Raw genomic sequence first — 27,699 nt, forward strand, 5'->3', positions numbered from 1 at the left:
TCGGTAGGTATCAAAGTAGTTCAACAATAGGTGGCAGCATTAACGGGACTCAAGCACAGAAAATTCTGTGCCTCAAGTAAGAAAAATTGTATGTGGATAAATCAACGCCATTAACTCATTAGTGACTAGATCACTGTCGTGGCAAAAATGAGAGAAAACTTGGCAACATTGGATGAATTTGCCTTCTACAATGAACCCAAAATACAAAATGAAAAGAAAAATTAATAAAAATAAAAAGGTCGGCTATTTGATCGAAAGGTCAAGTGTTGATTACCTATTGCTATCTTTTTTCCGGCCTTTATTTTGATCGTTTTGAAACTCCAATGACAAGTAGCACGAGCTCAAAGTTCAACGATCAACCTCACAACCTAATGATATTCCAGAATAAACTGTGATAAACCAGTTTCTCGATCGTTGCAAGACTCGCAAGTTCGAGTTCGTTTTTCATTTATCGACAATAAAATGGCAGATCTAAGATTCGACGGAAGAGTTGCTGTGGTAACTGGCGCTGGGGCAGGTCTTGGTAGGGCCTATGCCCTACTTTTTGCTTCTAGAGGAGCCAAGGTGGTAGTCAACGACCTTGGAGGCGGGCGCCATGGGGACGGGAGCTCATCCAAGGCCGCCGATGCAGTTGTCGAGGAGATCAAGAGAAATGGTATGAGAAGGAATAATAACTATTCTCAATTTTGATATCGAAACTATGTGTACTCACCTATAAAAAGTTCCAAAAATTTGGTAGCTCTCTCTAATGAAAGACATCCAGCGTTACTATAGTTATGTTATCTGCAAATACTACTAAAATCTTTATTTTGTTGCATTAACATAAAAGTGAACAGAATCAGGCTCAATACAGAGCCTTGTGGCATACCAATCTTTATGGTTATCGAATTAGATGACGGAGCAAATTATTTCATTTTCTGGATACTCAACACTCTTACAGTATCGGCAATAGAAGAATATAGCAGATTTTTTATGTCTAGTATGCTATGCAAAAAATTAAGAGAGAGAAATATGTTTATTGTCTTAAGAAAGAGTTCTTGTTGACAAACGAGTATGAACTATGTCAAAGTAGTATAAAAGTAATTCCTAAAAGCCCATTTATATAAAACAGGGTGTCAAACACATTTTTACGAAACAAAATAAATGCTATACAATTTAAAATTCGAAAAATTTCCTTAAAAAAAATATGCTATATCATAGTGACATACAGTAGTAAACTATAATTCATGAAAAGCGTTGTCATTGTAAAATTCATCTAAACTATAATAGGCTTCATCAATCAGAATGTCGCTTAATTTTTTCCTGAAAATATTCAAAGAATAACTCTTCAGGTATATGGGAATTTTGTTGTACATCTTTATTCCATTGTATATCAAAGAGTCCTTCACCCCTGCCCCTGTTGTGGGCAGGGGAAGTCTGATCAAGTTAGCTATCCTCAAGTTGTTATGCGATAAGGACTATCTCTAACTCTTCGGAATATCACTCTGCTAGAAAAACATACTTTGCACTTTTCGAATCCCACTTGCGGTACGGAGTTTGTTTCTGGGGGAGCAGCTGTCAAAACTCAATGAGTCAAGTTTTCACAATTCAGAAAAGAGCAGTAGATTCATTACCAGAGCTAGAGTACAAGATTCCTGTAAGCTCTTTTTCTAACTCATCACATGTTAACAGTCTATTGCCTCTTTATTTTAGAAACAATCTGCCTAATGCGCAATAATCACAAAGATAACATTTCGAACTCAACTCAAAGTTATGCCAAAGTTATGAAGTGTAAAAACTTCTGCTAGATAAAGCTTATTATAGTATTGAGAAATTTCTTTCGGATGATTTCGCAACTTATAATTGCAACTTATAACATTTTTTATCACAGACTTTTACCATAGACTTTTTAAAGTGCGCTTGAGCCATATTAATATCTTGTTTTAATTCTTCACCCTTATTTTAATGTTTCAGATTGTTTTAGTTCTTAAGCCTGCTTTGTCAACAAAACCTAAACTTTTATGACAATAAAGCATTTCTGACTCTGTCTTTGAAAGATAGAAAATGAAAATGCTTCAACGATATATCATCATATATTTCCTGTCTGGTGTAGACATTATATAGTTTGTGAATGACATATTTACGTACTAAACCGTCATTGAACAGATTCAAGCGATTGAGTGTGTGTAGTATATATAGGTGACCAGATGAGACAGACATATTACAGACGGGGTCTAACAAATGAGTTGAAGAGAGTAATAAAACATTTTTTCTCTTTTGCAGGAGGTATTGCTGTCGCTGATTACAATTCTGTCGTGGAAGGAGACAAACTAATAAAGACCGCTTTAGACAATTTTGGTCGAATTGACATACTTGTCAACAATGCTGGAATTCTGAGAGATCGAAGCCTTGCTAAAATATCAGATCAAGATTGGGGTGAGAGAACAAAAGTCAAGTTATTTTTTAGATAAGAGTAGCGAACAAACAAGTACGAGACGGTCCAAATTACTGATAAATAAGTAATGCTTCAATTTTAAAGTGCTCATTTTTATTTCCATGAGATAATTGTGGCTATTTTTGCGTTTCACTGATTAACCTGTCAATATCCAAATTTTGATAGCAATGATTGATTATTATTTATTCATGTTCTTTGGACAATAAAGTATGATCCATCTCAGGAGGTTCTTTCTTCGGGGCTTCATGGAAACATTTCTTTTTTTAAATAGCATTTTCCAAACTAGTTATCATCACTTTCAGACCAACTTTCTGTGAACAATTTATGAAAAAATTCAAAAATAGGAGTAGTTTCAATATCATATTGTGAATAAGAGAAAGTGATTGAATAACAGATGAAATTGTTAATGCTAAAATTAAGGATGAAATTTAAAAACTTCTGAAAAACAATATCCATAGTTTCTTTTGAGATAATGTTTTCATATGTGCTGAGAATTGCATATTTTGGCATGGCTCATTGCCACATAAACTATGGAATACTGATATGGGGTGCTTCCTCACATGCAAGTGAAGTCTTCATTATCCAAAAAAAGAGATTCAGAAAATCTTGATTCCAGAACCCATGCTAAACCAATATTTATAAAATGGGTCATACTTACAATATCTTCCATTTATATTCCAGAAGCAATATTGTTTATATATAAAAATAAAAATAATAGTGGCTCTAGGATTCACAATCATAATACAAAACACAAAAACATCATCGGGCTACCGAAGATGCATTATCAAAGCACAGCCAAACAAACGGAGTTTGTTCCCATAAAAATATATAACACTTTGCCTAGTGACTGGAAAGACCTTCATATAAAATAATTAAAGTTCAAAGTAAACAATTTACTTGTCACCCTAACTTTCTATAAGATTGATGAGGTATTCAATTGTCAGTGGTCCTAATATATGTGGGTATGTGTGTATATATGTGGGTATGTGTGTATATATGTGGGTATGTGTGTATATATGTGGGTATGTGTATATATGTGGGTATGTGTGTATATATGTGGGTATGTGTGTATATATGTGGGTATGTGTGTATATATGTGGGTATGTGTGTATATATGTGGGTATGTGTGTATATATGTGGGTATGTGTGTGTATATATGTGGGTATGTGTGTATATATATGTGTGTATGCGTGTATATATATATGTGTGTATGCGTGTATATATGTGTATTTATATTGTTAATATCCATATGTGAGTCATAACTATTGTATTGTGAGATTTTTCCTTATGCACTGTATGTATATGTTTTTATATTTTCAGTATGATGTACCTAAGCAAATTTTAATATCACAGATATTTTTGAATGTAAAAGAAATTGTAATTTGAGGTCAATAAAATTTCTTTCTTTCTTGAAGATCTGGTGCATAATGTTCATCTGAAAGGTAGCTTCAAAACCACACAGGCTGCTTTCCCCATTTTCAAAAAGCAAGGCTACGGAAGAATCATCATGACAGCCTCGAACTCTGGTCTCTATGGTGAGAATTATCAAATATAAGCTAGAAGAATTTTCTGAACAACTTCAATTGAAACTTGTAGGAAACTTTGGTCAGGCGAATTATTCTGCGGCCAAAATGGGTTTGGTTGGTCTGGCAAATACGGTTTCCATCGAAGGAGCCAAAAGCAACATTTTCTGCAATGTTATCGTACCGACTGCAGCTAGCAGGTTGACGGAAGATATCCTGCCTCCGGAGCTCTTTGAACAGCTGAAACCTGAGTTGATTGCGCCAGTCGTGGTGAGTGTCCTAACTTTAGTATATTAATAATAATGGAGCAGGATCGAACCTATTCTGCTGGCCATGTCTGCTGATGCGGACTCAATTTTTGGTACATTTCCTCGATTTTCTCATAATAGAACTCTGCTGTGATAGTTTGGCCTGGTTTCTAGGACGATTCTAGATTGCACTTTGAATTTTTTCGCGGTGCCACTCTACAAAATGAAGTGGCACTGCGATATATAGCCCAATCCCAAGTTTCCAGTATTTTTCAATTTATTGAACATTTCAGTTTCCTGAGGAAACTCATAATGGACAATGTTAATATACATGCTAGTTTATTAAAGTTTGCTATTAGTTTTATCATTACTATTTCTCATTTCTTGTATTGCAATGATTCATGTTTGTGTAAGTGCAAAGGTTTTCTTAACATTTTTAAAATGTTCTCATACAATAGTCATAACTTTCAGACCTTCGAATACGAGGATAGTTTTTTCTAATTTCTTTTAGTATTTATAGATATTTTTTCAATATATAAAAACAAATTATGTTATACTGCTTTTTTAATATTTCAAACTTTTCTGGTATTATTTCTTTCATGTGTAATATATCTCTTCAGTATGTATTGTGTGTTTAGATAAAAAATGTCTATATTTCTGCAGATAAATCTTCTACTCTGTATTTTAACTATTTTAATGTGATTTGTACTTAATATGTATAATATATGTGTGTATATGAGTATATATAGTTGTATGATTACTGAAGAAAATTTATAGCTTTGTCAATAAAACCTGTGGTTCTTTGGGCATACTAGTATTATTATCGGTGGAACAACAGATTGTTGAATATTAAATACTTTGTCAAAATGGTTTTTTTATTATTTTGATTGTATACTTTGCCATACGATCTATCTTGAATTTGAATAAGTACAAAAAACACAAGACCCTCATGACTTCATACAGACTTGATTTCCAGCATTGAAGATTTTGTTTTTTGTTCATTTAATATCAATTTACTTAGTATACATCAAGACCTTGCTTTTTTTAACATTACATTTAAGCTCTGCCAAGGGTATTCCATATACATTATAGTTTTGTTGAATGATACTCTAGTATAATAATAATAATAATATTTATTGATTTCTTTAGGACATCCTAATATACATACATTATTTTAAAAATATATAAATAAATGACATAAATAACAAAAATGATGATATGATAGAAGAAAAAATAAATAAAAACCATTTTTCAATGATTCCATAATGTTTTCAACATGAGGATATACATAATAAATATATTACCAAACAGAAAAAAGAAAATCAAGTATGATATTTTATATAGTTCATGAGTTTTTTTTTTTGAATTGGAAAACATTTATTGAATCTTTCAACGAAAGTGGGAGTTTGTTATACTCATTAAAACCTTTATGAAATAAAGACTTCATCGTACTAGTCAAATTAGTTCGAGGAAAGTGGAATTTTTGGGAGCTATTAGCTCTTGTTAAGTGGTTATGGATTTGAGATTTATACACAGAATTCTTCAAAATAAATTGGAAGCAAGTTATGTGTTAGTTTGAAAATGAATATCATTGCTAACTCGTACAGTCTCTGGGAAACAGACAGCCACTGCAATGTACTTAACATGTTTGATATACTAGAATACTTATTCACTTGTAAAATAATCCTCATTCCACGATTCTGTAACTTTTGTGAAGCCGATACCTTATTTTGGTCAAATGAGTATAACAGACTAGCACAATAATCAAAATGGGGTTGGATTATACAGTTATATAATGTAATTTTTGAGTACATCGAAAGCTGAGATGAAATTATTGAAAAAAAATTTTTAGTAATTTTTCTATATATATAATCAAAATGAGCATGAACAGATATGTGGTAAATCATTAGTATACATGAAAAACAGTAGGGGGTTCAAGATGGAACCTTGTGGCACTCCTCTGATTAACTTGATACCGATTGAAAGATAAAAGTCTTACTATTTTTTTACTGAAAAATTATAGAATATACGGCGACAGAAAGATGAAAAATCCACACCCTCTGGATGTTTCAGCTAGAAAGTTATCAATTTCGCTGTTATCTTCACCACACAGACAAGCCCTAAATAATGAACACTGCTTTAACATCCCTCCAACTACTATAACTCAATTTTTAGGCGTACCTCTGCCATGAGAGCTGTCAAGAAAACGGTTCCATCATCGAATCGGCAGCCGGCTGGGCGGGCAAGTGCTCCATCTTCAGGGCGAACGGTAGCCTGCTGAGGAACGCCATTGAAGAAGGCGTTACCGTGGAAGCCGTCCGCGACAGGTGGCAGAAAGTCACCAACGTCGCAGATTCCACGAGGCTGGACTCCATCCAGGACGCGACGGGCGCCCTGATGGCATCCTTGGAAGGACTGAACGGCGGTAACAGAGAAAACGAAGGAGACGAGCAGCCAGACGTGTACGAATTCACCAGCAAGGACATTATTCTGTATGCTCTTGGAGGTGAGATTGTAGTTTAGTACCTTGGGAGAACGTGGGGATTTACCTGAAAAAGATTGAAAGAACATACTACATAACTCTCGTTGTTTCTTTCAGTGGGTTGTAGTTCATACGTTGGGAGAACGTGGATGTTTAGGTGAACAAGATTCAGAGAACATATTACCTAACTCGTTCTTTCTTTCAGTGGGGACTTCTCTGGGCAACGAAAACGAACTGAAATTCCTCTACGAGAACCACGAAACTTTCGAGTCTTTGCCAACTTTCTACATCATGCCGGCGATGCAGGCGCTTTTTTCTTCTACTGCCATCTCGAAATCGGTTCCGGGCAAGGAAATCGGCCTGGAAAGCATCCTTCACGGAGAGCATTTCATCGAGATACTCGAAGATTTGCCGCAAGAGGGAAAACTGGTGTCGAAGACCAAAGTCACCGAGGTTTTGGACAAGGGATCGGGAGCTGCTATTGTTTGTGACGGTAAGTCATCTGTTTGGCGATCTTTACATTTTTAATTTCTAAATTCAGTGTTATGACGGCGAAATGGGGCCAACAAACATTCAAACTAAAAAGGGGTCGACATATTGAAAAAGTGAGAAGTGTAAAAGTTGTTTGACAAAAAGGACGGTTTTAAAATTTGTCAATTGATTCTTTGACAAATATTCTATTTTTGTCTAATTCTTCAACTAAATTTATTTAGATTTACATATTTGTTCCTGCCTGTAGTGAATGTTTTCTTTTGTTTTTTATTATATTTTCAATTTATTTTTTGTCTATTCCACGGTGCTAAAACGGAATCTCCGTCTATTCTTCATACCAAATTTTGAGGCAACCATTTTGTTTCTCCAATATATAGTATGAAAATCAATTATTATTATTGTTATTGTTAAATGTGTCATTTGACATAATTTAAAAGTGTAACCTGACAAGTTTCAGAACTATCAATTTATGAATTTAGAAGTGTCATTTCACAAACTACACTTAAACGATTTGATCTCCACTAACTTTATTGAAAATAATCATAACATGTTTCGCTAAAACATTAGCTTTTTCAAATGATTAATCATTAATCATTTGAAAAAGCTAATGTTTTAGCGAAACATGTTATGATTATTTTCAATAAAGTTAGTGGAGATCAAATCGTTTAAGTGTAGTTTGTGAAATTACTATGGATCTTCATCAAGTAACGGCCGAATCAATCAGAAAATTAGAAGTGTCAATTGAAAAATTTCAAAACTCTGCATTTGGTAAAATTGGTTTTGAAACTGTCAACTAACAACTGTTAATTGATCGTTATTGTCGAGTGACAAATTTCAAGTGTCGGTGATTTTTAAAAGTGCATTAACAAATTTATAGTGCCAATTGAAAAATGTGTGACAATGTTTCCATTGGCATTAATATATAAAAACTCACCATAGTTTTTTATTTTCTTTTGAAGTTGAGACATTCAACGAGAACGGCCAGCTGTTGTTCCGCAACCAGTGTGTTACATTCGCTGTCGGTGCTGGCAACTTTGGTGGCCCCAGGACAGGCATCAAAGCCGTCTCATGTCAGCCGAAACCCAAAAGGAAACCAGACCTTTCCCTCTCTCACAAGACTAATATTGATCAGGCTGCTTTGTACAGGCTATCAGGTGAGCATTTTTACTATGTTGCTGGTTGTTTTGTTAAGTATAAGTCAAACTCGACAGATTAGGCTCATTGCTGCTGTTTTGAGTCTGATGAGAAATTGTACCTACTAAACTTGATGACAATGTTTCTTTTCGATTGTTTTTAGAATATTGACAGTTATGTTTATGAATACTTTGTTATTACTACTACTATTGTTATTACTATGTATTAGTATTAAACTGAAATTATATATTTTCTTGATATTATATGGATGTAGTTAGGCTAATCAGCTTGTTTGGATGAATAAAAAAATAAATAAAACGTGATGGAATTGGCGAAGAATTAGGAGTTGAGAAAAAAGGAAATGAAAACAGTTGAGTGGTGGAATATTTAGAGCGGAAATGATATAGTCGGGAGTATGATTGTTAAAAAATGGTAGACAAAGACAGATCATAAAATGGGAGAGAGTGATGTTGAGAGAGAGAAGGGTGGAAGAAGAAGAGGAATAAAAGGGGAAAAGGGAACCAGTGAGATCAAGAGTGGTGAGATTGTGAACAAAGAAATATTGTTGAAGAGGACTTGATGGAAATGATAAAAAAGGGAACAGAAAAACGATTAAAATTTGAGAATTCAGGTTAAGGAGCGAGATTTTGGGAATAATAGTAATTAAAAGGCAGTTGACAGATTTAAAAAAATTATCTAAGTAAAAAAGTTGTGTGAGAAAAAAAAAGGAAATAATGAGATAAAATAGTGAAATGTGTTGAAAGGGTGTAAGAAAACATGAGAAAATGGAAGAAAATTGGTTGGTTTACTAATAAGTGAAGAATGTAAAAATAATTTGAAAACAAGAAACACAAGACAAATTTGAAAGAAAAGAACAAAATAATTCTAGAGATAAACGAATAAATAGGTAGAAAGTTCAAAAATACAAAGAACAAGAGATGATTCGAAAGTTTTAAATGACATACTGAAAATTTGCAAGTTTTCTATCTCTCTAATAATTTAGGAGAGTAAGGATAAAAAAGAGGTCAATTGTTGAATAATTGAATTTGGGGGAATATTACCTGAAAAAAAATTAGGGAAAGTGTTTGAAAGACAAAAAAATTTTTAGGACCTAGTTGAAAATAGAATATAGTTAAGAGGGTAAATGCTTCAGTTATTCAAGATATGATTTATTTATCTACGGGTAACCTCAATTTGTATTCACGAATTCAATACATTTTAGGAAGTAAACACTAATACTAATCTAACTTTAATTATACTAATAACCTAAAAATAGAAATATTTGAATATTTGAGCACTTATTCCTGTGATTTACAGTTGAATATTTTTCAATCTATTTCTAAGAAAACATTCAGGAATATAAAATAAGTCAAGATCAACCTTATTGCCATTAGAAACTATTCTAGAAAGTGGAGAATTTTTACGATAAAATGAAAGAAATATCAGAGAAGATGTAGAACGAACAAGTTGACAGATATTGACTGTTTGACATTCGACAAATCAGTGACATTGATGAAAGAGAGGAAAATGGATGGATGCTGAGAGAAATGAAATGAATATGAGTTTAAAGCAGAAACAAATCAATTGGTTAACAATACACAGATGAAGAAAGGGTTACAATGTATTAGAAATAGTAATAAAACTGTTTCATTTCTTTTTTTGATGACCAGGAGACAACAATCCATTGCACATCGACCCTAACATGGCACGTTTAGGCGGATTCGAAACACCAATCCTGCACGGGTTATGCACCCTGGGAATTTCAGTGAGGCTTGTGCTTTCGGCTTTCGCTTCCCACGACACCAAACTCTTCAGATCCGTCAAGGTAAATATTTGAAAATAGGAAAGGTTTTCATTTTCACATTCTATACTATCTCACCCTGAGAATGAATGAACAATTCGCCGAAACAAGGATAGATTTGAATGTTTTTCACAGGCTAGGTTTGTTAAACCCGTCATTCCAGGTCAGACTTTGAGAGTGGATATGTGGAGAGAGGGCAACAGGATTCTCTTTGAAACTTCCGTGGCTGAAACCAACACAGTAGTTATTGGAGGTAAGTGGTTTCATTATTGTATAGGTCAGCTCGTTTAGTATCCCCAGTCTGAATTTCTGCAGGGTAATTTTAGGGATTCCATTAAGAACACTCGATCTTTGTTTCATTCGCAACTCCATTTTCATAAAGTTTCTAATAAATCTATTTAGGATTTGCTCTATGTCCAACTAGGTTATGTCTTGGAGAATTACACAGATCTCTTGAAATATGCAATAGATTTATTCAAAATAACCCAAACATATTTAATAAACAATGTAATTTTGGAGAAATTATCACATGAATATGTCATAGTTGGTGTGCCACATGGTTCAGTTATTTAAACACTGTTGTTTTTTCTGTACATCATCGACCCTTCACAGCATTTGGCAGATGTATATACACACATCGGAAAAGTCTAGGGATATTTTTATAACATACTAAATATCATAAAAATAAATGCATGAGGTCGTTTAATTTCGATTAAATTGGTACACTCGACCACCCTGTAGATTTCTATGGGTTGAACAAAGCCTGCAAAAACTGTAACTAATCTTTTATCAAGTTTTTTACAAACTGTAGGTTTTTGGCTAAAATGAATAATCTGAAAGTGTCGAGTTTGTACATTCTATGCAGTTCTTGGTCAGCAATTAAACTGTTAATATTGTGCTTTAACATGGAACGCCATCACTTACCATTGGCTGAGATGAATAGAGCTGTAGGGCTTCTTCAAGGTGGCATGCGACAAAATGATGTAGCTCTTCGTTTGGGGGTCTCCCAAAGTGTTATCAGGTCGATTGTGGCGGCGTTTCCGTGAAACTGGCAGTCCAGCCGAACAACATCCAGGGCGAGGACACGCTACAACTGCAGTTCAAGACCGATTTTTGGTCTTAACCGCAAGAAGACAACCGACAATCACAGCACCTGAGTTGGTTAACGTATTGCAGCAGACGCACCAGGTAACCATTGGTCGTGATACTGTCAGAAATCGAATGCATGAAGCAAATCTCCACAACAGAAGGCCACTTAGATGTCCACCTTTGTCGAGAGGCAATCGCGGTAAAAGATTAGAGTGGTGTCAAGAACATCAAAACTGGGATGCAAATGATTGGGCCACAGTTTTGTTTACAGACGAATCCAGATTTGGATTTCATTCAGATTCTCGTCGAGTAAGACTGTGGAGACGACCTGGAAATAATGAACGTTTGAGACACGTCCAGGAAGTCCACACATACAGAGATGGTACAGTAATGCTATGGGGCGGAATCATGATCGGCGGCAGAACCGATCTCGTTTTTCCAAATCGCTCCCTCACAGCTCGACAGTACCTCGACACCATTCTTCTACCTATCGTCCGTTCGTTTGCTGGTGCTGTTGGTGAAAACTTCCACCTAATGCACGATAATGCTCGTCCACATGTCGCGCGTCTAGTGACTGACTGGCTTACCAACGAAGGAGTTGATGTATTGCCATGGCCAGCACAATCACCGGACCTGAATCCCATCGAGCATGTGTGGGACATGCTTCAACGAAGAATTACTCCGCATATGGGGAACATTCACACAATGTTTCAATTGAGAGAGCTTTTAATCGCTGAATGGGCAAATGTACCTCAACAAGACATTGACAATCTCATTTTGTCGATGCACGATAGATGTTGGGCCGTAATAAACCAGCGTGGAGGCCATACTTTGTACTGATTCCAATTTTTTTTGTATTATGATTTTTTTTCGGGGTGCCAAAGAAGAGCCATATTTTTTTTAGTTTTGCTTATATGCGCACTCAGTATTTTTGACCATTTAATAAATTTTGTTGTAAGTTACATTCGTTTAATAATCACTCGTCAACTTTTTTTTCCCTAAAGCGATCTAAAAAAAAATTATTGCCATTTTTAAAAATATCCCCAGACTTTTCCATATATATATATATATATATATATATATATATATATATATATATATATATATATATATATATATATATATATATATATATATATATATATATATATATATATGTATAAAATACAGAACAAGGATCAAGCCACCCCAACAGACAAAACAACACAACGATGGACAGCATTTACGTACGTAGGACACCAAACCAAAAAACTAACAAACATCTTCAAACCACTGAACATCAACATCACATACAAGCCGAACACGAAGATAACACAAAAAATAAACAACTATGAAAAAGAAGAAGACAAAGACCAAAACGGGATATACAGTATACAATGCTCGGACTGCAACAAATTCTATATCGGCCAAACCAAGAAAAAACTGATCCAAAGGTACAATGAGCACAAAAAGGCATACATAAATCCAACAGTATATAAATCAAACCTTGCAACACACGCCATACAAAGCAAACATAATTTCCCCCCACCAGAGAACATAAAACTCATAAAACAAGTCAACAAGGGAAACCCCATGGACATTTGGGAAAACTTGAACATCCATAAATCACTCATCGAGGAACAAGTACAAATCAAAACACAACAAGACCTCACATTCAATATATTAAACAAAACCATACACATTCCTAGAGAAGATCTAACACAAAGGAGAGTACCTGATGCAGAACAAATACAGGCAAATTTACCTAAAGTACCTGAAATACCTGAGTTAAGACGCTCTGACCGTATAAAGAGGCAGACAACAGGATGACCAGTTTAGTTTGAAGGGTGCCTAGAAGATGGCAGTACTACCAACTGTCGAAAGCGCTCGCAGATAATTAATAGAGGATATAAAGCTTCAAATCCTTTTTGTAGAAAACTTGACATGGAGGTTTTGGGTACTAATCTTGAAAATCCGAAGAAACGCTCACTTCAACTCCGGAGCAGAGGGATGATCAACCCTTGGAATTTTAATAGAGAATAGGGGGCGAGTCACACATTGTTAAGATCTTGGATTTCTCTAAACAATGGTGTACATATTTTTTTTAGTTTGCACGTATTCAAAAGAGTTCTTTCTGATGATTAACTTTTTCAATATCGTTATTAGCAACAAATTGTTGTACGCCACTGCTCAGTTGGAATTTATTTGGAACTATTTCGTTTGTTTCTTACGCTACGTTTTTGTTAATTTTTTAGTTCTCTGACAATTGAGAAATGGTTAAAAATGCTATTTCTATTTCTCATTTTTATGTTAAAAGTGATATATTATTACCGTAAAGTGTTGCTAAAGAAACAATGGTTTACACAACTGCAGAGAGGGTTGAGTTGATTTAACTGTACTATGGAAATAGACATTGTGCTGCGAGAGCCGCTGAACTGTTCAATCAACAACATGGGAAGAATGTGTCGCGACAGTATGTTTTCGATTTAATTGCAAAATTTCTCGCAACTGGATCTGTAGCAAATAAAAAACGGCAAATCGAACCACCCGTAACAAATGAGGCGACACAAGTGGCAATTCTGGGCCATGTTGAGCTTGACCACATACTTTGAGCACAAGAAAGTTAGCATTTGTTTTCGGGGTGTCACGAACTAGCATTTGGCGTATTTTAAAAACCCACAAAATGCATCCTTGCAAGATTAAATTAACGCAAGAACTGAATGAAGATGATTTTGATCGACGTTTGCAATTTTCCGAGTTGGTTAGTGAACAAGCGGTGGAAAATCCACATTTTGTTTTCAACATTTGCTTCAGTGATGAATGTTCTTTTTTTCTAAATGGCACAGTTAATTGCCATAATTGTCGCTATTGGGCTGATTCAAATCCTTACATTATTCATGAATTGCTTACTCGACGTCCACAAAAATTAAATGTACCTATGGGCTGGAATTTTTGGTGACCATATTGTTGGCCCATTGTTTTTAGAAGGCAATTTAACCAGACGAATGTATCTGGAGCTTCTGAAAGATACTATTAATCCCCTTCTGATATTATTGAAAATGACCACAATTATCGGGAGGATCTGTTTATATTTCAACAAGATGGGGCTCCTCCGCACTATGCTCTGCCTGTTCAGAAGTATTTAGATCAGACTTTTCCGAATCAATGAATTGGGAGGCGGGGCACTATCGAATGGCCACCACGATCACCAGACTTTTCGCCGTTAGATTTCTTTCTGTGGGGTCATTTGGAAAGCAGAATTTACTGTACTCCTCCTGCATCACTCAAAGATTTACGGCAACGAATCACAAATGAATGTCGCCAAATCACTACAGAAATGCTCCACAATGTTTGAAAACGTTTCCAATAGAATCTCTATTATTGCGTGGAAGCTCTGATGGAGGTGCCCATTTTGAGCACATGCTAACATGAGAATAAAGAAATTAACTTCAACTCTAAATTTATTATGGTTCGTCCAAATTTAAAAAAATGTATATCGTTGTTTAGAGAATTCCAAGATATTTCAAACGATGTGCGACTTGCCCCCAGTTCCCTATTAAAATTCCAAGGGTTGTACACCCCTCTGCTCCGATGTTGAAGTGACGACGCTGTAAATGGGGTAAAAAACTGTCCCCCTCCCAATAAAAATCGACCTGTCTGAGCGTTCTTTAGAATTTGCAAGATTAGTACCCAAAACCTCCATGTCAAGTTTTCGATGGTCCACCCTGTATGTACATAAATAACTTTAGTTATGATTCATTTTTTCCTTTCTGAAGACGAAGACAGATTTTGTCCTCCGAAACGTCTGTTCTTACCTTTTTTTTTGAAAAATAAAATCACAAAATTCGACAAGTGTATGGTGACTAGCGCATTTTTGTTTGTGAGATGTTGTTTCTAGACAAGGTCTAATAAATATCAAATCCAATGCTTTTTAGTACACCTGGCAACGCCGATGAAGTGAGAGGGTTAGAAAAGTCAAGGCCTCGTTCGATTTCGTCGGTTTTCTTCGTCACCGTTGGCATTGTCGGGTCATTTAAAATTGATTAGATAAATATTTATTACATACTTACTTTTAATGTAGGATCATTTGGAGTTTTCGCTATCCAGTTGTGCATACACGTCCGATATTCGTGGCTTAAAAATTTAAAAAGGTAGAGTTTTTTACTCATTTTGTTTATTGTGTCACGTTTTCATTGAATTTCTTTATGTCAAATTCATAAGTTAATGTTTAAATATAAAAAGGAAAGTGACTTTTACACAAGTGATACGTTTCCTACAGTGAAAGTATGTATTTGATTGTCAAAATTTCTGTTGTCTAACCTATAACTTATACATTTTGATTATGGCTGAGCCGCAGCTGACGTGAAATTAAATTTTTTTTGTTGGACTTTGGAAACCTTATGGTTTTATTCACGTTTTCATCATGAGTGTGGATTTTATAAAGGTCAATTTCGAAATAATTGCGTAGTTATCTGAAAAGTACTTGAACATTGTTGGTACTTTATTTAATCTTTGTTGATCATATTTTATAGAATCCAGCATTTTGAAATGCCAGATAGTTTTGATTTTTTTCTCTGTGGGTTCTTGAGGATATGATAAGATTATTCCAACAGCGAATGAACTTTAACTTCAGCTTCAACACTAGATAGTTTTGATTTTTTTTCTCTGTGGGTTCTTGAGAATATGATAAGATTAATCCAACAGCAAATGAACTTTAACTTCAGCTTCAACACCATTTTTTCAAATATATTCTGGAAGATAGTTGTGTTCTTGATACTATGAAAACCTTATTGTTCATCTCAGTTTATGTTTATTCAAAAAAGGTACTGATCATGTTTTCACCAGCTTCTCTATGATTTTGGGGTACCTAAATTTTTAAGGTTATTTCATTTTGTGAGGAAGACTATTACAAAAATTATTTTATTGATTTCTACCAAGTTTTCGTCAGGTTTTATCATTTCAGAATGACCTTGTAGACAATACATATGATAAAGAAATTGAACTTTATCTAGGAGCACTTATAGATAAGGATGTTACTTTGCTGAAAAATACTACTTGATTTCACTTTCGTTTCATTTGTAGTTTCGTTGTTGTTATGCACAGGTATGCAAAATTTGATTGTTTGAAGTTTTATAGTTTTGTTGCAGAATACATTAGAGAATTCAGTAGCGAATTTCTTGCTTAGGTTTTATTTTTTACCAATTTTTGATATTGGTGGCATGATGTCCAGTAAATTGAAAACAGATTAGTTGATTAATATCTGTTAACAGCACCGAAAATATGCAAACAAATAAGTATAGTTAAAATTTATGCCCTAAAACTATTTAGGCAATCATAGGCAGCTAGGACCAATAGAATTCCTAGAAGTAATAAGTGGATTATTGCTGCTTCTACTTTTCTTTCTTTCAAATATGCATGTTGAGTGAAACATTTACTTGATTCTGCTGTGTAGGTAGTTGGGAGAAATGAATATTTTGAAATTTCATTTTTTTTATTTCAGGTTTTTGTAAAACGACCTTTGGTTTTGGAAATATCGAATTTATTCCATACTTTGCGGACACATTGTATAATCAAAAAAATCTGTGAGATAGTGTATCAGCAGACATCCAAAAACTATTATATTTTGGGATGGTTCAATCTACTCTGCAATATGACGTGATCTTTTGGGGATCATCTTGTCACTTTAAAAGGGCATTTGCATCAAAAAAGGATGCTCATCCAACAACAACATGTAAACCTTTATTCAAGAATCTTCAAATACTAATCCTTCCATATTCTAATGAAGAATGAGGACACCCATATGTATAATAGGAGGAATAAAGAAAGACTTTGACAACCCTAGGCAAGGTTATCAGTCTGTATAAATTCACCAAAGCATATTCGTATCGAATGTTACAATAAAATAAGATATATAATAGACGTGAATCTGAATGACATTCTATTCAAAAATAAATTGAGAAGCTTCCTTCTTGAAAAGTATTTTATAATGTTGAAAAATTTTATATTTCCTAATAACTTACTATTGTGGAACTGACTATTGTATGTATAATTTTCTTTAGTTTGTTTTGCGAATTCTATTATTATTACTAACTCATGACTTCCTATTTCAGGTGCCTACGTCGACTTGAAATCTGTTAAATTAACAAAGCCTATCAAAATGCCTGCCGCTTCCGAAAACCTCACCAGCGATGCTGTCTTTGAATTCATCATCGACCAAGTCAAAGCCGACCCCAAAAGAGCAAAATCCATTGGCGGAGTGTTCCTGTACAACATCACCAAAAATGGCAAACAGGCCAAACAGTGGAGTAAGTCTTTTTTTCAAAAAAAGTATTCCAAAATACTTCTGGTTTTATTTTTCGGAAGATTTGTACTAACCAATTTTTTTTGTAGCAATGGATTTGAAAAACGCCAAAGTTTATGAGGGAAAGCCTGAGGGAAAACCCAACACCACGTTGACCATCTCTGATGAAGACTTCATGCTAATGTCGGAAGGCAAACTCAATCCGCAGACCGCCTTCATGAAGGGAAAACTCAAAATAACTGGAAACATCATGATGGCTCAAAAACTGGCGCCTTTACTTAAAGCCAACGCCAAACTATAAGGATATTCGACTATAGTCGATTTTATTTTTTCAACCAGAAGTGATAGCATTTAAAGGTAATCTTTTGAGTTTCTACTAACCAATTAAATCAACCTGTGATAAAAGTCCATTATATCTCGAAGTGGAGTCCACTAGATTTGTGAAGCATAAAAACTGAAGGTCGTCTGCACAATTTATAATCACCCTCGGATGTTAGAACGGTAAAACCATCAATCAGTACATGTTTCGAACCTATATAGGTTCATCATCAGCTACATATTCAAAATTTAACAATAAAAGAAGAACAACATAACAATAGTTAATACAATGAAGTATAAACTATTAACTATTGTTATGTTGTTCTTTTATTGTAGAATTTTAAATAATAAGCTGATGATGAACCCATATAGGTTCGAAACATGTACCTATTGATGGTTTTACCATTCTAACATTTGAGGGTGATAATAAATTATGGAGACGACTTTGAGTTTTTATGCTTCGCAAAACCAATATAATCATCTGGCTTCCTAAAATAGGTAAAGAAGTTACTGGGTTTAAGAAAATTTTCAAGTTTGTCTTAGATTTGTCAAATCAAGTTCAACAAGTAAGTGGTTTAAAAGGTTGGGTGTGCCTTTTTCTTCTACTAAATAAATGGTCTGCGAAATGACTACAGGCAGATTTGCAAAAAAAAACAAACACTTTTATTGTCAAACAGGCACTAGACCCAATTACATGACAGGGATGAAAGTGTTGAATATAGAAAATATATACATATCATAATAGTAATAATATATTCATGGAATAGAAGAGAAAGAACTGAAATTATAACTTTTTGTTTCCATTAGTCAATAAAATACGAAAATTCAAAAATATTCAAAAATAATTTATTTATAATAATTATAGACTGTTCAACATCTGCTTGGAAACAAATGATCTTTTCATTTACATAAGACTTACAATTTTTATTGGTTCACCTGTTTTTGTAAGAATCTAGTTACCATAAAAAGTATCGATAATAAAATAAAGGATTGAACATCTTACAACAGAATAAAATAAAATCAACAGTTTTTGTTAACAATTTCAATAGTTTGATCTTTGAGTTCAGAGTACATTTCTAAAAAAAAGGCAGCTAATAGAAATAGTTTTGGTAATGCAATAAATAAATGGTTGTTTTGGTTTTCATCTAAATTTGAATCAGTATTGTAAAATAACCACGTGAAATTGATTATAAAATAAATGAATCAACATTTCTTAATATTTAGCACAGAAAAAACTGGTCCCCAACGTTGTCTTATGATAAAAGTTGAATTTGGTTATACGTTTTAGCTGCTCTAGTAAATTTAACTGGCAAAAAAGTGTTCGTAGCATTGAAGTAATGGTTTTATTTGCTTTATGGCTTTGGATTTTCGAATTATTTTGTTTTGCTTTTGTATAAGAGGAATATAATTTAAATTATGCTGCTGGTTTTGAAAATAAGTCAACCTCGCCTTCACATGAACCAGTCATTGTTATAATTTTTGGAGTAATCAACCTTGTTAAACAACATTATTTCTTCCGTAAAAATTAAAATATATGATAAATTTACTGTTACAGGTTCGAAGTGATGATACCAAGCAGTTTGATCCAACGTTTTTTTTTATATATATTTAATAATACAGTTTCAAGTTTGTTACTATCTACGTTAATTGTACATTTTCATCACTTGGGTGTTTTGAATCGCAAGGTTTTTTTTTAATTTAAGGTTGTTGTTATAAATATTGCTGTTTTTATAAGATTTCAATAAAATTTATATATTGAACAATGTTTTTTTTTATTTAAGTTATGTTGTTAGCTTGCATGCTACATGACGATGGTTTCAACACAGATTTTGCTCTACAAAACACTAGGCATTAACTGCCATTCCGGCTGACTTCTCTGGAATTCAAATACTCTTCAATTCAATTTACTCCACTTGTTTGTATATAGGGCGAGAAAAAAAGTCATTTGAATATTTCGGGTCATTGCAAATTTTGAGGTCGCAATAATAATTTATAAAAGCGACACATAAATATATTTCAAGTCAAAAAATGTATTGAATTAGAAATTCAATATCTAGAGGTATTCAGACAGCAAGAAAATCTAGCTTAGTGAAAGGCTGTCAGTAGGTGATTAGAAGTAATCTCATTTACAGAAATCAAAAACTCTTTGGACACATTATTTTTATTCAGATTTTATAACAAAAAATAATTTATCATAAAACTTCACTGTTATAATAACATTTGATCCTATTTTCACAATTTCTTTTCTAAGGCACTCTTGAAAATCAAATTATCCCAATTCGACTTTCAAAATTTACAAATATCAACACAAGGGTTTGTCAAAACTATACATTTCTTTTGAAGAAAGCAACTTCAGGAATAGAGAACATCACCGAAAGTTGTTTTCAAAATCACTTAAAATTTAATTTTCAAATAAATTTACACCATATTCTTAGAACCTGACAACAAAAAAGTCATTTCTAGATGACTACTGATTTTGAATTGGATTCAAAGTTAACGTGATGCTTCGATAAGAGGGTATTTCCAAAACATTCTTGGGACCAATCTCTGGTTTCCCTTGTAGGGTAAAATTCCTTTTCAACTATATAGAAAACATGTTTTTCAGCCGTTACTATTCACCTAAAGAAGCTTTGCCTAGAACTATTTGCAAAGCATTTTATATATACAAAAAGTTCTTTGATATTTCTCTTCACTGAAAACTAATATTTGTGTATTAAACAAACATAATTGATTATTAATGTCATGACTCTAAATTCAAATCTTCAATATACCATAAAACCTATTTTTTAAAATCAATCATAAAACATAGTGTTAGTATTTAAAGTTCTCTGCCATAAAACACTATAATTCTGACAAGTTCTCTTGTCACATGTCAGAACACTTACCTAACCCAAAAAACTGTCAACACAAAACCCATATATAACCTCAAAAATATGGAAGAAAATGGAAAATACCTCAAAACTGCAGCAGCACATCCTTCACTTATTTCTACAACAAAAATAATACAAACAGAGTTTGTGTTCCTTGCGGAACTTATTCCTTGGCATCTCCTATGCCATCTGGATTGATGGCGAACATCGCTTCGGATTCTGGCAAGCAAGGCGAGTCGTAAATTTTGCACATTCGAGTTTCCCCTCTGCCTTTCCTGAGGTATAATCTGGTTGTGGAAGCATGCGCCATGATGTTTCCGCCGATAGGTTTCTTGGGGTCAGCGTTGAACATGGCGGCTCCGTCGACTTGGGCTACAACTTGATTTGTGATCACGACAGCTACTCCAAACTGGATGACAGAAAAATTTATGAATAATGAAATAACCTGAAGAGCAGACAGAAATTCTCTGAAGTTCATAAAAATACTAGGTGTTCTTCGTAATAATAAACAGCTTTATTTGGAGTAGATTACAAACTTTTATTGCAAAAGGTCGGTAACATAAAATGAAATGGCGTCAAACAAGGAGTTTTTTTAAATGAATGTTCCAGTGAAATGTGCGTTCAAATCGTAGGGCTTCAAATCTATGAGTTTTTTTAGTTATCTTTTGAAAACTCCAATTTTTTAGTCTGTTTTATTCTGTTAGGAAGATGATTAAAAAGCTTGATCGACATATAGTGGGCGCTTTTTTAAGTTGCTGTTAGTCTATGAAGGGGAATCATATATTCATTTGTTCTTATGTACTTATGTAAAGCGAAATGGCAGGATTCATGTAAACCCCTTTTTCGAGAATATAGAATCCTCACTGTTATTTCAATATTTATATTGGAAACTGTCGTCAATTATACATAAAAATAGGGAGAACTATGAATCTACAGCTACAGCCACAGACCACACAAGTCTGTAAAATAAACTGAGTCTACCAATTCCAAAAACATGTTTGGTTCAAAACTCGTGGATATAATGGAATCAGGATATACAATAAACTTCCCAATGGAATCGAAGAGATTCCTTTCATCATATTCAGAAAGAAATGTACAAAACTATTAAGTGATAAAGCCTATTATGACCTACAAGAATATTTTGACGATGCCCTGTTATTTAGAATGTGTGGAAATTGCGACTGTGCTGTGTGTGAAAAAAATATTTTTATTCGTTGTCCTAGTTCTTGTCATGTAACCTTTGGATATTTATGTATATACAGTTTATATTTTATTTTAATCATTTATATTTTATACACCTATACTTCATGTTTGATGTTTGGTGTGATGATTTTATTAGTTTGAAAATTTCAAGATCATCTACGAACATTGCAGAGTTTGAATTTGAAAACATTCTGTAATGTCATTAACAAAGATGTTGAACAGAAGAGGTGCAGTACAGTACAAAGTTTATAATATCTTGCATTATGGACCATATTCCTTCAGCACTTTGGCAGTAAATATTTATATGTTCACTTAGTTTTCTCATCTTTTGTTAATTTTGTTTTTGACAATACGGAGCGGGGGTTCCAAACTGATAATATCCTGCTCACCATTCTTTTTTCATAGTTCGAGTTCTTGATATAGGTAACACACATACACAGTATTTCAATAGAAATACATATATAATTATATAATCTTACCTCATCTGCTAATCGCAGCAACATCCTTAAAAATCGGGCCAAATGCATTTGTCTTGCTGATAATTCCCCTCTACCAGAATAGTCTGTTCTATAAAGTGCCATGGCACTGTCTACTATCAATAAAGCATACCTAAAACAATAACATTTCAAGTTAAGCGTCTCTGATACTGAAATTTCTGGGATAGTTCTCACCTAGATTCAGCCATCATGGCAGAAGCTTGAATAAGTAAAGTAGTCTGGTGGTCTGTGTTGTAAGCTCTGGCATAGGCCACGTTATCAAGAACATCCTGTCCGTTCATTTGGTAACGTTCCGCTACAGCTAACAGCCTTTCGGGTCGAAATGTTCCCTCTGTATCTACGTATAAACATTTGCCCTCGCCTCCACCACTTTCAATGGGCAGCTGCAAAAGGGTAAGTCGTCCTTAACAATTTCATGCTCTGTACACAAAATGTGTCTCTGAGTTAACTAGATTTCAAGCTGTGTTTCAAGGTGAGTACTTTTATTGTAGAACAATTCTTTAAACTGAGAATAATTTCTCGTTTACTAATTAAAAATATCTGAAATTGTGTACCTGACAAGTAACAGCTAGTGTATGGCACAACTGAGTTTTTCCAGTTCGAAATTCTCCGAATATTTCAGTAATAGATCCGGTTTCTATCCCGCCTCCCAGCAGTTTATCTAACTCTTTTGACCCAGTGGTCAGCTGAATGATTTCCGACCTCTTTTGGTGAAATTCAGTGGCAGTAGTGAAACCCATAGGAACCAACTTGGCAGCTTCCGCTAAAACTTTATCAGCTTTCGCCTCTGATATGCCTTTTATGGACATCAGGTACTTTTTGGGGGCGAATGCCACAGACTCTACAGTGTGATAACCTGCTTCCTCCAACTTTTTTATGTCTCCTGAAGTGATTCCATTGCCCTACAAAAATGTTTTTGCTTAAACTATTAGTTATTACTGAATTTGAGAGGATTTTTCGACCGAATCATACTGGATTTTTTTTTAATTCACATGAACTAAGATTTAGCAAAATTTAATAATAGTTTGTGACTATATATTCATTACTTGAATATTACTGCGAGGCGAGGCAGTTTCGTAAATTTTCAAGAGGAAAACTAACATTAAAGTGAGTTTTTTTGAATACGTTATAAAAGATTTTCATTATCATATTTTTAGACTAAAAGTAAAAGAGAACTTACCTCCAATTTTGCTAAAGGCTGTGGTCCACATTCTTCTACCTCCTCGTCTTGAGTGTTTGTTGAAGCGACTGAGGCAGCGCTAACACTCATGATGGACGTGAGAAATTAGTATATATTTACACAAAAATGAAATAAAACGTTTATAATATACAAAAAATCATCAATTAACCGCTAACATGTAATTCAAAACAAGCAAAATAAAAAACAAATGTTTTCCTCTTCTTCTTCTTCTTTTCCTGGCATTATTTTATTGGCTAGAATTTTCAAGGCTAACTAACCCAATGTTTCAATTATTGAAATGTACAACTACAACGACGAAAGAATGCTTATACGTCATTCATTTGTGCTTTCGATATAAGCCCACAAACTGACATGACATTCTTAATTTGAGATAAAATCAACCCATCGTGAAATATGAAGATCATATAGTTAATAAGTACTATTTGTGCAGTATGAAAAAATTGAAACTTTAGACAATTTTCAATATGCAAATGATATAAACCGTCTGAAAACGAAAAAAATTATCAACGTATCAAATTTGTCCAGCCATATCTCTTCGACTGAGAGCTCTCCCCGATTAAACTCGAACGTTGACTACTAATATATTTAAATAAACATGAAAAAATTCCTATTCTCAAAAATAGTTAAGCAAACAAGCAGGCCCTCAGATTCTGGCAAAAATATAAAAAATAAATGTAACGATAGAAAAAATATTTTTTATTCTTAACAAATAACTTTTTTATAAAAATGCCTACAGTGGAAAAAATATCAAACTCAACAAAATCATAGTTCCTGTTTAACTTTCTTTTTGGAAGGACACAATTTGGTTTGCAGCACACAAAATTCTTTTTGGACATCTTCATGTTCTTCTTGATACAGTTTTATCAGATCCTCTTCATACTCTCCCATAAATTCTTCACACTACAAACAATAGAAAAAATATAAACTATTATTTCTAGGTAAAAAATATATTGCCATATTTGAAAACTGTATTTGATTGATTATAAATAATTCATCATCTGCCCAGTTGAAACAAAAATTATATTGAAGTCAAATTTTTTTATATGTACTAACTAAAAATTACAATTCCAATGACCTTTTATAATTGTATTTTTGCTGTGAATTAGTCTTGTAAATGAATATTCATTACTACACCTAAGGTTCCAAACAGTGCATTATAAGTAGTCTTGTGCCAAATAAACGATTATCATTATTATGATTATGAATAATGTTAAAATTCAATTATTATATAGATATGCATATTTTGAACAACTCTGAATAATGGAATATACAAAAAACTTATTTGAAAATGAATCTCATATCTGAAGTTTATTTATATAAATCATAAACATTGATTTTATTCTTTTGGAATGATTTAAATTCTCTAGCTTTTTCAGGGGATTGCTCAAAGTAAATAATTTAACTGAAATTGAGCCAATCAAAAGATTGACACAAAAATTTGTTTAAAATTGGAGTCAATTTATATTGTTTTCACATCAAAATGAATTTTGTTGAAATTATTATCCACATTTGGTGGTGAGTTATTTATTGTATGTTAAAAAAAGGTTTTTGCTGAAAATGAAATCTTGTTTGAAATTTATTCATCATCTCCAAGTCATTTTCTATGTAAATATAAGGTTTTCTCATCACACACCTAATTTTTGACCTAATTGAGATTACTCAAAATATTTAATTTTGATTAGAATTGACAGTTTAAAATATTTTGAAATGTCATCAATTTTTGCTGCCTCTAAATCTATACTTTTCAGGTAATCAATTATCTGCACCAGTCGATAAAAAATGTTTCAGAAACTGGTAGTGAAGGGATCAGTTTGGAAAAATCTGGCATTTTCAAAAATCTGTTTAAAAATCTGTGTTTCCGTTAATCAGCTGTAATAACAACTTCAAAGTATTTCGAAAAAACGAAGAATAAGGGAAATTTCAGTATCAACAGTTTTGTAACATGTGATTGTGATATCTCACTGTTACTTGAAAATATCAACAGTTTTGAATGTCTTCATACTGATATTATGAAAGCCAAACGTTCATAACATCAAAATGATCTATTATTTCTTCAAATCGCATAAAACTCAACGCTAACTGTAGTATTTAAAACTACTCGTTTCAAGCATACGGAAGCATTTTTTGCTAGATTTTTTGTGAGTGGTAAAGCCTATAAATTTCTGAGATAATGTCAACGTACATAATACTTGAGACTCTTATTCAAATCATCGTCCTGTAGGATATCAACATCTCCAAAGTTGGGGCTCATAGTACCCTCGTCAGAGATCATTTTCAAGAGCGTAAGTGTGCCATTTGACTTCCAAGTGGCTCGAACATAGTTATCCATCTTTTCGCAAACATTTTCGATTATCTCAGAGAGAGCCAGCTCAGACTTTGCCTCAGAAATAGCTTTGTGATTGTAATTTCCGTCAATGTCCAATCTGTAGCCCCCTACATCCACTTTTTTGTTAGGATCCAACTTATTGATTGCCTTGGCTACTTCTTGCACGCTCGTTTCGCACACTGAAATGATAAAAATTCGAAAATAAGAGGTCTTACAATATTCGAAAATTTCCTAACCTAAACATCTTAGTTCTTTAGCATCAATTTTTACATCAGTCTTTATCGACTGACTCTTAGCACTATTGTATAGACACAGGAACACTATCAAAAAATGATTATACTCTAATTCCATTTTAAAATTCTATAAAATTCCTCGAAATTTTCAAACTGACGTATTCTTAAATTCTCATAATTTCTGTTGACACGTATACGAATGCTGATTGGGTATCTACCAACGGGTTTATCAGTTATGAATAGCCAATAAAAATAAAAACTGGTAAAATACTACATTGCTATAAAGTATTTGAGATATAGAGATAAGAACGAAACTAAAAAATTAATGTGTAACAATCTCTAACCGATCATCACATGGTCAAACGCAGCACTTTATAGGTTTTTAAACGACAATTCAATTATCGGCGGGATTTTTCATATTTAGTACATCGCCTCACTAGCGCACCCATCAAGGCACTTGGACACACTTTGAACTATTCACGATTCTAAATCTCGAATAGTCCACTATGAATAAGGGGAGTAAGGATCAAGTGTCAAAGTTACAATTTGAATTTTTGCAAAAATCCAACAATTTTATAAAACAATTTGATTATTTCCTAGAGAAAAATGATTTCCTTTTTGAGGTTATATCAACTCCAGCATTTTTCTGACCGTTCAGGTAATAATACTTTCTACCTGCCGGGTCAGGCCATTCTGGTGGACTCGTCCAAACAAGCTTTGAAGATTGTAAAGCAGCCAGTCGCCAATCGGTCATCGTACTAGGAGGTTGAACAGAATGTGTTATAATTTTCTTTTCATGAATTCAAGTGTAGAGTTATATTTTTCCTGTGAAAAGTCTGTATCGTCGTTGAAACGTAAAACTGTGCAATCGGAAAAGTTGAGAGCAGAAAATTTCCAGGACAAGGGGGCTTTTTCGAGGTGAGTGACATATTTTTCCAATCCTTTATTTCCGAGTTTTCTACAATGCATTTCAACATATGTGCGATCTAAATGAGTAGGTTTTTCTCCGAGAAAATGTAACTTTTCCGTCCCATCTGCAATGATTCCCGATTCTCAAGCATATTCTAAATTTAGTCCAAATATTTTTCAAAGTGGGAGGTGAGGTGTCCGAAATACTCTTTTGTCAAAATTTCGATTTATAACGTTCCTAATAAGATTGTTAATACCAAATTTAGGTGTTTGTTGTCGGCGATGTTGAGAACACTTGACCTGGCAACGGCGGAAAGCGTGTTATAAAAGATTAGTAAGCAACATGATTTTTTTCTGTGCCAAATGGGTGTTCAACGTAAACAATCTCGTGATAGTTATGTTTCGTTTTCGGATTATTACCGGTTCATTAATTGATCTTTTGTAACGCTCGGCGAGCAGTCGAGTTTTGGAATTAATTATGAAATATTTCTGTAACATTTTGTATTTGTTTACTGACAAAGTTTTCAAGCGATTTTCACCTCTAAGAGCCGTCTGTTTAGGAGCAAGCGCTGGCAATACCGCTTTGTATGCGTCCGGTTCCCTGCCCTTCCACTCTCTTATCGATTCTCTCCGCGCCCAATCGGGAGCTCTCTCCTTGC

The 27,699-nt window shown here is 33.7% G+C and overlaps 4 protein-coding genes and 1 long non-coding RNA gene across 9 annotated transcripts in view; 3 read left to right on the forward strand and 2 right to left on the reverse strand.

Annotated features, from left to right (window-relative positions):
• Positions 1–218: 218 nt before the first annotated feature.
• On the forward strand, positions 219–19,564 carry LOC111505860 (peroxisomal multifunctional enzyme type 2). Of its 2 annotated transcripts, XM_074176425.1 has the most exons (12): positions 219–655; positions 2,263–2,415; positions 3,850–3,969; positions 4,031–4,227; positions 6,381–6,711; positions 6,893–7,180; positions 8,139–8,333; positions 9,984–10,138; positions 10,250–10,367; positions 17,293–17,487; positions 17,573–17,840; positions 19,357–19,564. In XM_074176425.1, exons 1-11 carry the CDS (start codon positions 463–465, stop codon positions 17,782–17,784), a joined length of 2,157 nt encoding a protein of 718 aa, XP_074032526.1. In that variant the 5' UTR covers positions 219–462; the 3' UTR covers positions 17,785–17,840; positions 19,357–19,564. The 2 variants fall into 2 exon arrangements, with proteins under 2 accessions (XP_074032526.1, XP_074032527.1); XM_074176426.1 differs by lacking the exons at positions 219–655; positions 2,263–2,415; positions 3,850–3,969; ... (4 more) ...; positions 9,984–10,138; positions 10,250–10,367 and adding an exon at positions 15,191–15,333.
• A 380-nt stretch (positions 19,565–19,944) lies between these two features.
• On the reverse strand, positions 19,945–23,757 carry LOC111513961 (RAD51 recombinase homolog spn-A). Its single transcript, XM_023170185.2, has 5 exons — positions 23,552–23,757; positions 22,926–23,273; positions 22,546–22,754; positions 22,354–22,483; positions 19,945–21,080 (listed from the first exon to the last, which is right to left on the reverse strand). Exons 1-5 carry the CDS (start codon positions 23,639–23,641, stop codon positions 20,835–20,837), a joined length of 1,023 nt encoding a protein of 340 aa, XP_023025953.1. The 5' UTR covers positions 23,642–23,757; the 3' UTR covers positions 19,945–20,834.
• Positions 23,411–23,625, forward strand: LOC141482722 (uncharacterized). Its single transcript, XR_012465684.1, has 2 exons — positions 23,411–23,478; positions 23,529–23,625. It is a non-coding gene; the product is annotated as an uncharacterized lncRNA (long non-coding RNA).
• Positions 23,758–24,247: 490 nt separating the features above from the next.
• Positions 24,248–26,598, reverse strand: sel (canopy family protein seele). 2 transcript variants are annotated; one of them, XM_023170167.2, is made up of 3 exons: positions 26,476–26,598; positions 25,755–26,077; positions 24,248–24,472 (listed from the first exon to the last, which is right to left on the reverse strand). In XM_023170167.2, exons 1-3 carry the CDS (start codon positions 26,480–26,482, stop codon positions 24,335–24,337), a joined length of 468 nt encoding a protein of 155 aa, XP_023025935.1. In that variant the 5' UTR covers positions 26,483–26,598; the 3' UTR covers positions 24,248–24,334. The 2 variants fall into 2 exon arrangements, with proteins under 2 accessions (XP_023025935.1, XP_023025934.1); XM_023170166.2 differs by lacking the exon at positions 26,476–26,598 and adding an exon at positions 26,135–26,421.
• A 120-nt stretch (positions 26,599–26,718) lies between these two features.
• Sin3A (SIN3 transcription regulator family member A) overlaps positions 26,719–27,699 on the forward strand; it is a 29,627-nt gene continuing 28,646 nt past the window's right edge. The window contains exon 1 of one of the 3 annotated variants that reach the window (XM_074176423.1): positions 26,719–27,049. The gene's annotated coding sequence lies outside the window, so the exon portion shown is untranslated. The remainder of the gene's footprint in view (positions 27,050–27,699) is intronic. The other 2 variants (XM_074176419.1, XM_023170162.2) reach the window with 2 other exon arrangements.

This window comes from Leptinotarsa decemlineata, unplaced genomic scaffold (genome assembly GCF_025532065.1).
Source record: "Leptinotarsa decemlineata unplaced genomic scaffold, Ldec_3_MD MMD2_tig00001719_RagTag_RagTag, whole genome shotgun sequence".
NCBI lineage: Eukaryota > Metazoa > Arthropoda > Insecta > Coleoptera > Chrysomelidae > Leptinotarsa > Leptinotarsa decemlineata.

What these genes read in the sequence shown, in the direction of transcription:
- LOC111505860 (XM_074176425.1), top strand. Translation starts at nt 463, where the DNA reads ATGGCAGATCTAAGATTCGACGGAAGAGTTGCTGTGGTAACTGGCGCT. An exon ending in CGAGGAGATCAAGAGAAATG is followed by an intron (nt 656 to 2,262) that starts GTATGAGAAGGA and finishes TCTCTTTTGCAG; the next exon opens with GAGGTATTGCTGTCGCTGAT. An exon ending in TGCTTTGTACAGGCTATCAG is followed by an intron (nt 8,334 to 9,983) that starts GTGAGCATTTTT and finishes TTTGATGACCAG; the next exon opens with GAGACAACAATCCATTGCAC.
- LOC111513961 (XM_023170185.2), bottom strand. Translation starts at nt 23,641, where the DNA reads ATGAGTGTTAGCGCTGCCTCAGTCGCTTCAACAAACACTCAAGACGAG. An exon ending in AGCCTTTAGCAAAATTGGAG is followed by an intron (nt 23,274 to 23,551) that starts GTAAGTTCTCTT and finishes ACATTTTTGTAG; the next exon opens with GGCAATGGAATCACTTCAGG. An exon ending in TGCTGCGATTAGCAGATGAG is followed by an intron (nt 21,081 to 22,353) that starts GTAAGATTATAT and finishes TCTGTCATCCAG; the next exon opens with TTTGGAGTAGCTGTCGTGAT.
- sel (XM_023170166.2), bottom strand. Translation starts at nt 26,249, where the DNA reads ATGGAATTAGAGTATAATCATTTTTTGATAGTGTTCCTGTGTCTATAC. An exon ending in TAAAGAACTAAGATGTTTAG is followed by an intron (nt 26,078 to 26,134) that starts GTTAGGAAATTT and finishes TTATCATTTCAG; the next exon opens with TGTGCGAAACGAGCGTGCAA. An exon ending in ATAAGAGTCTCAAGTATTAT is followed by an intron (nt 24,473 to 25,754) that starts GTACGTTGACAT and finishes TATTGTTTGTAG; the next exon opens with TGTGAAGAATTTATGGGAGA.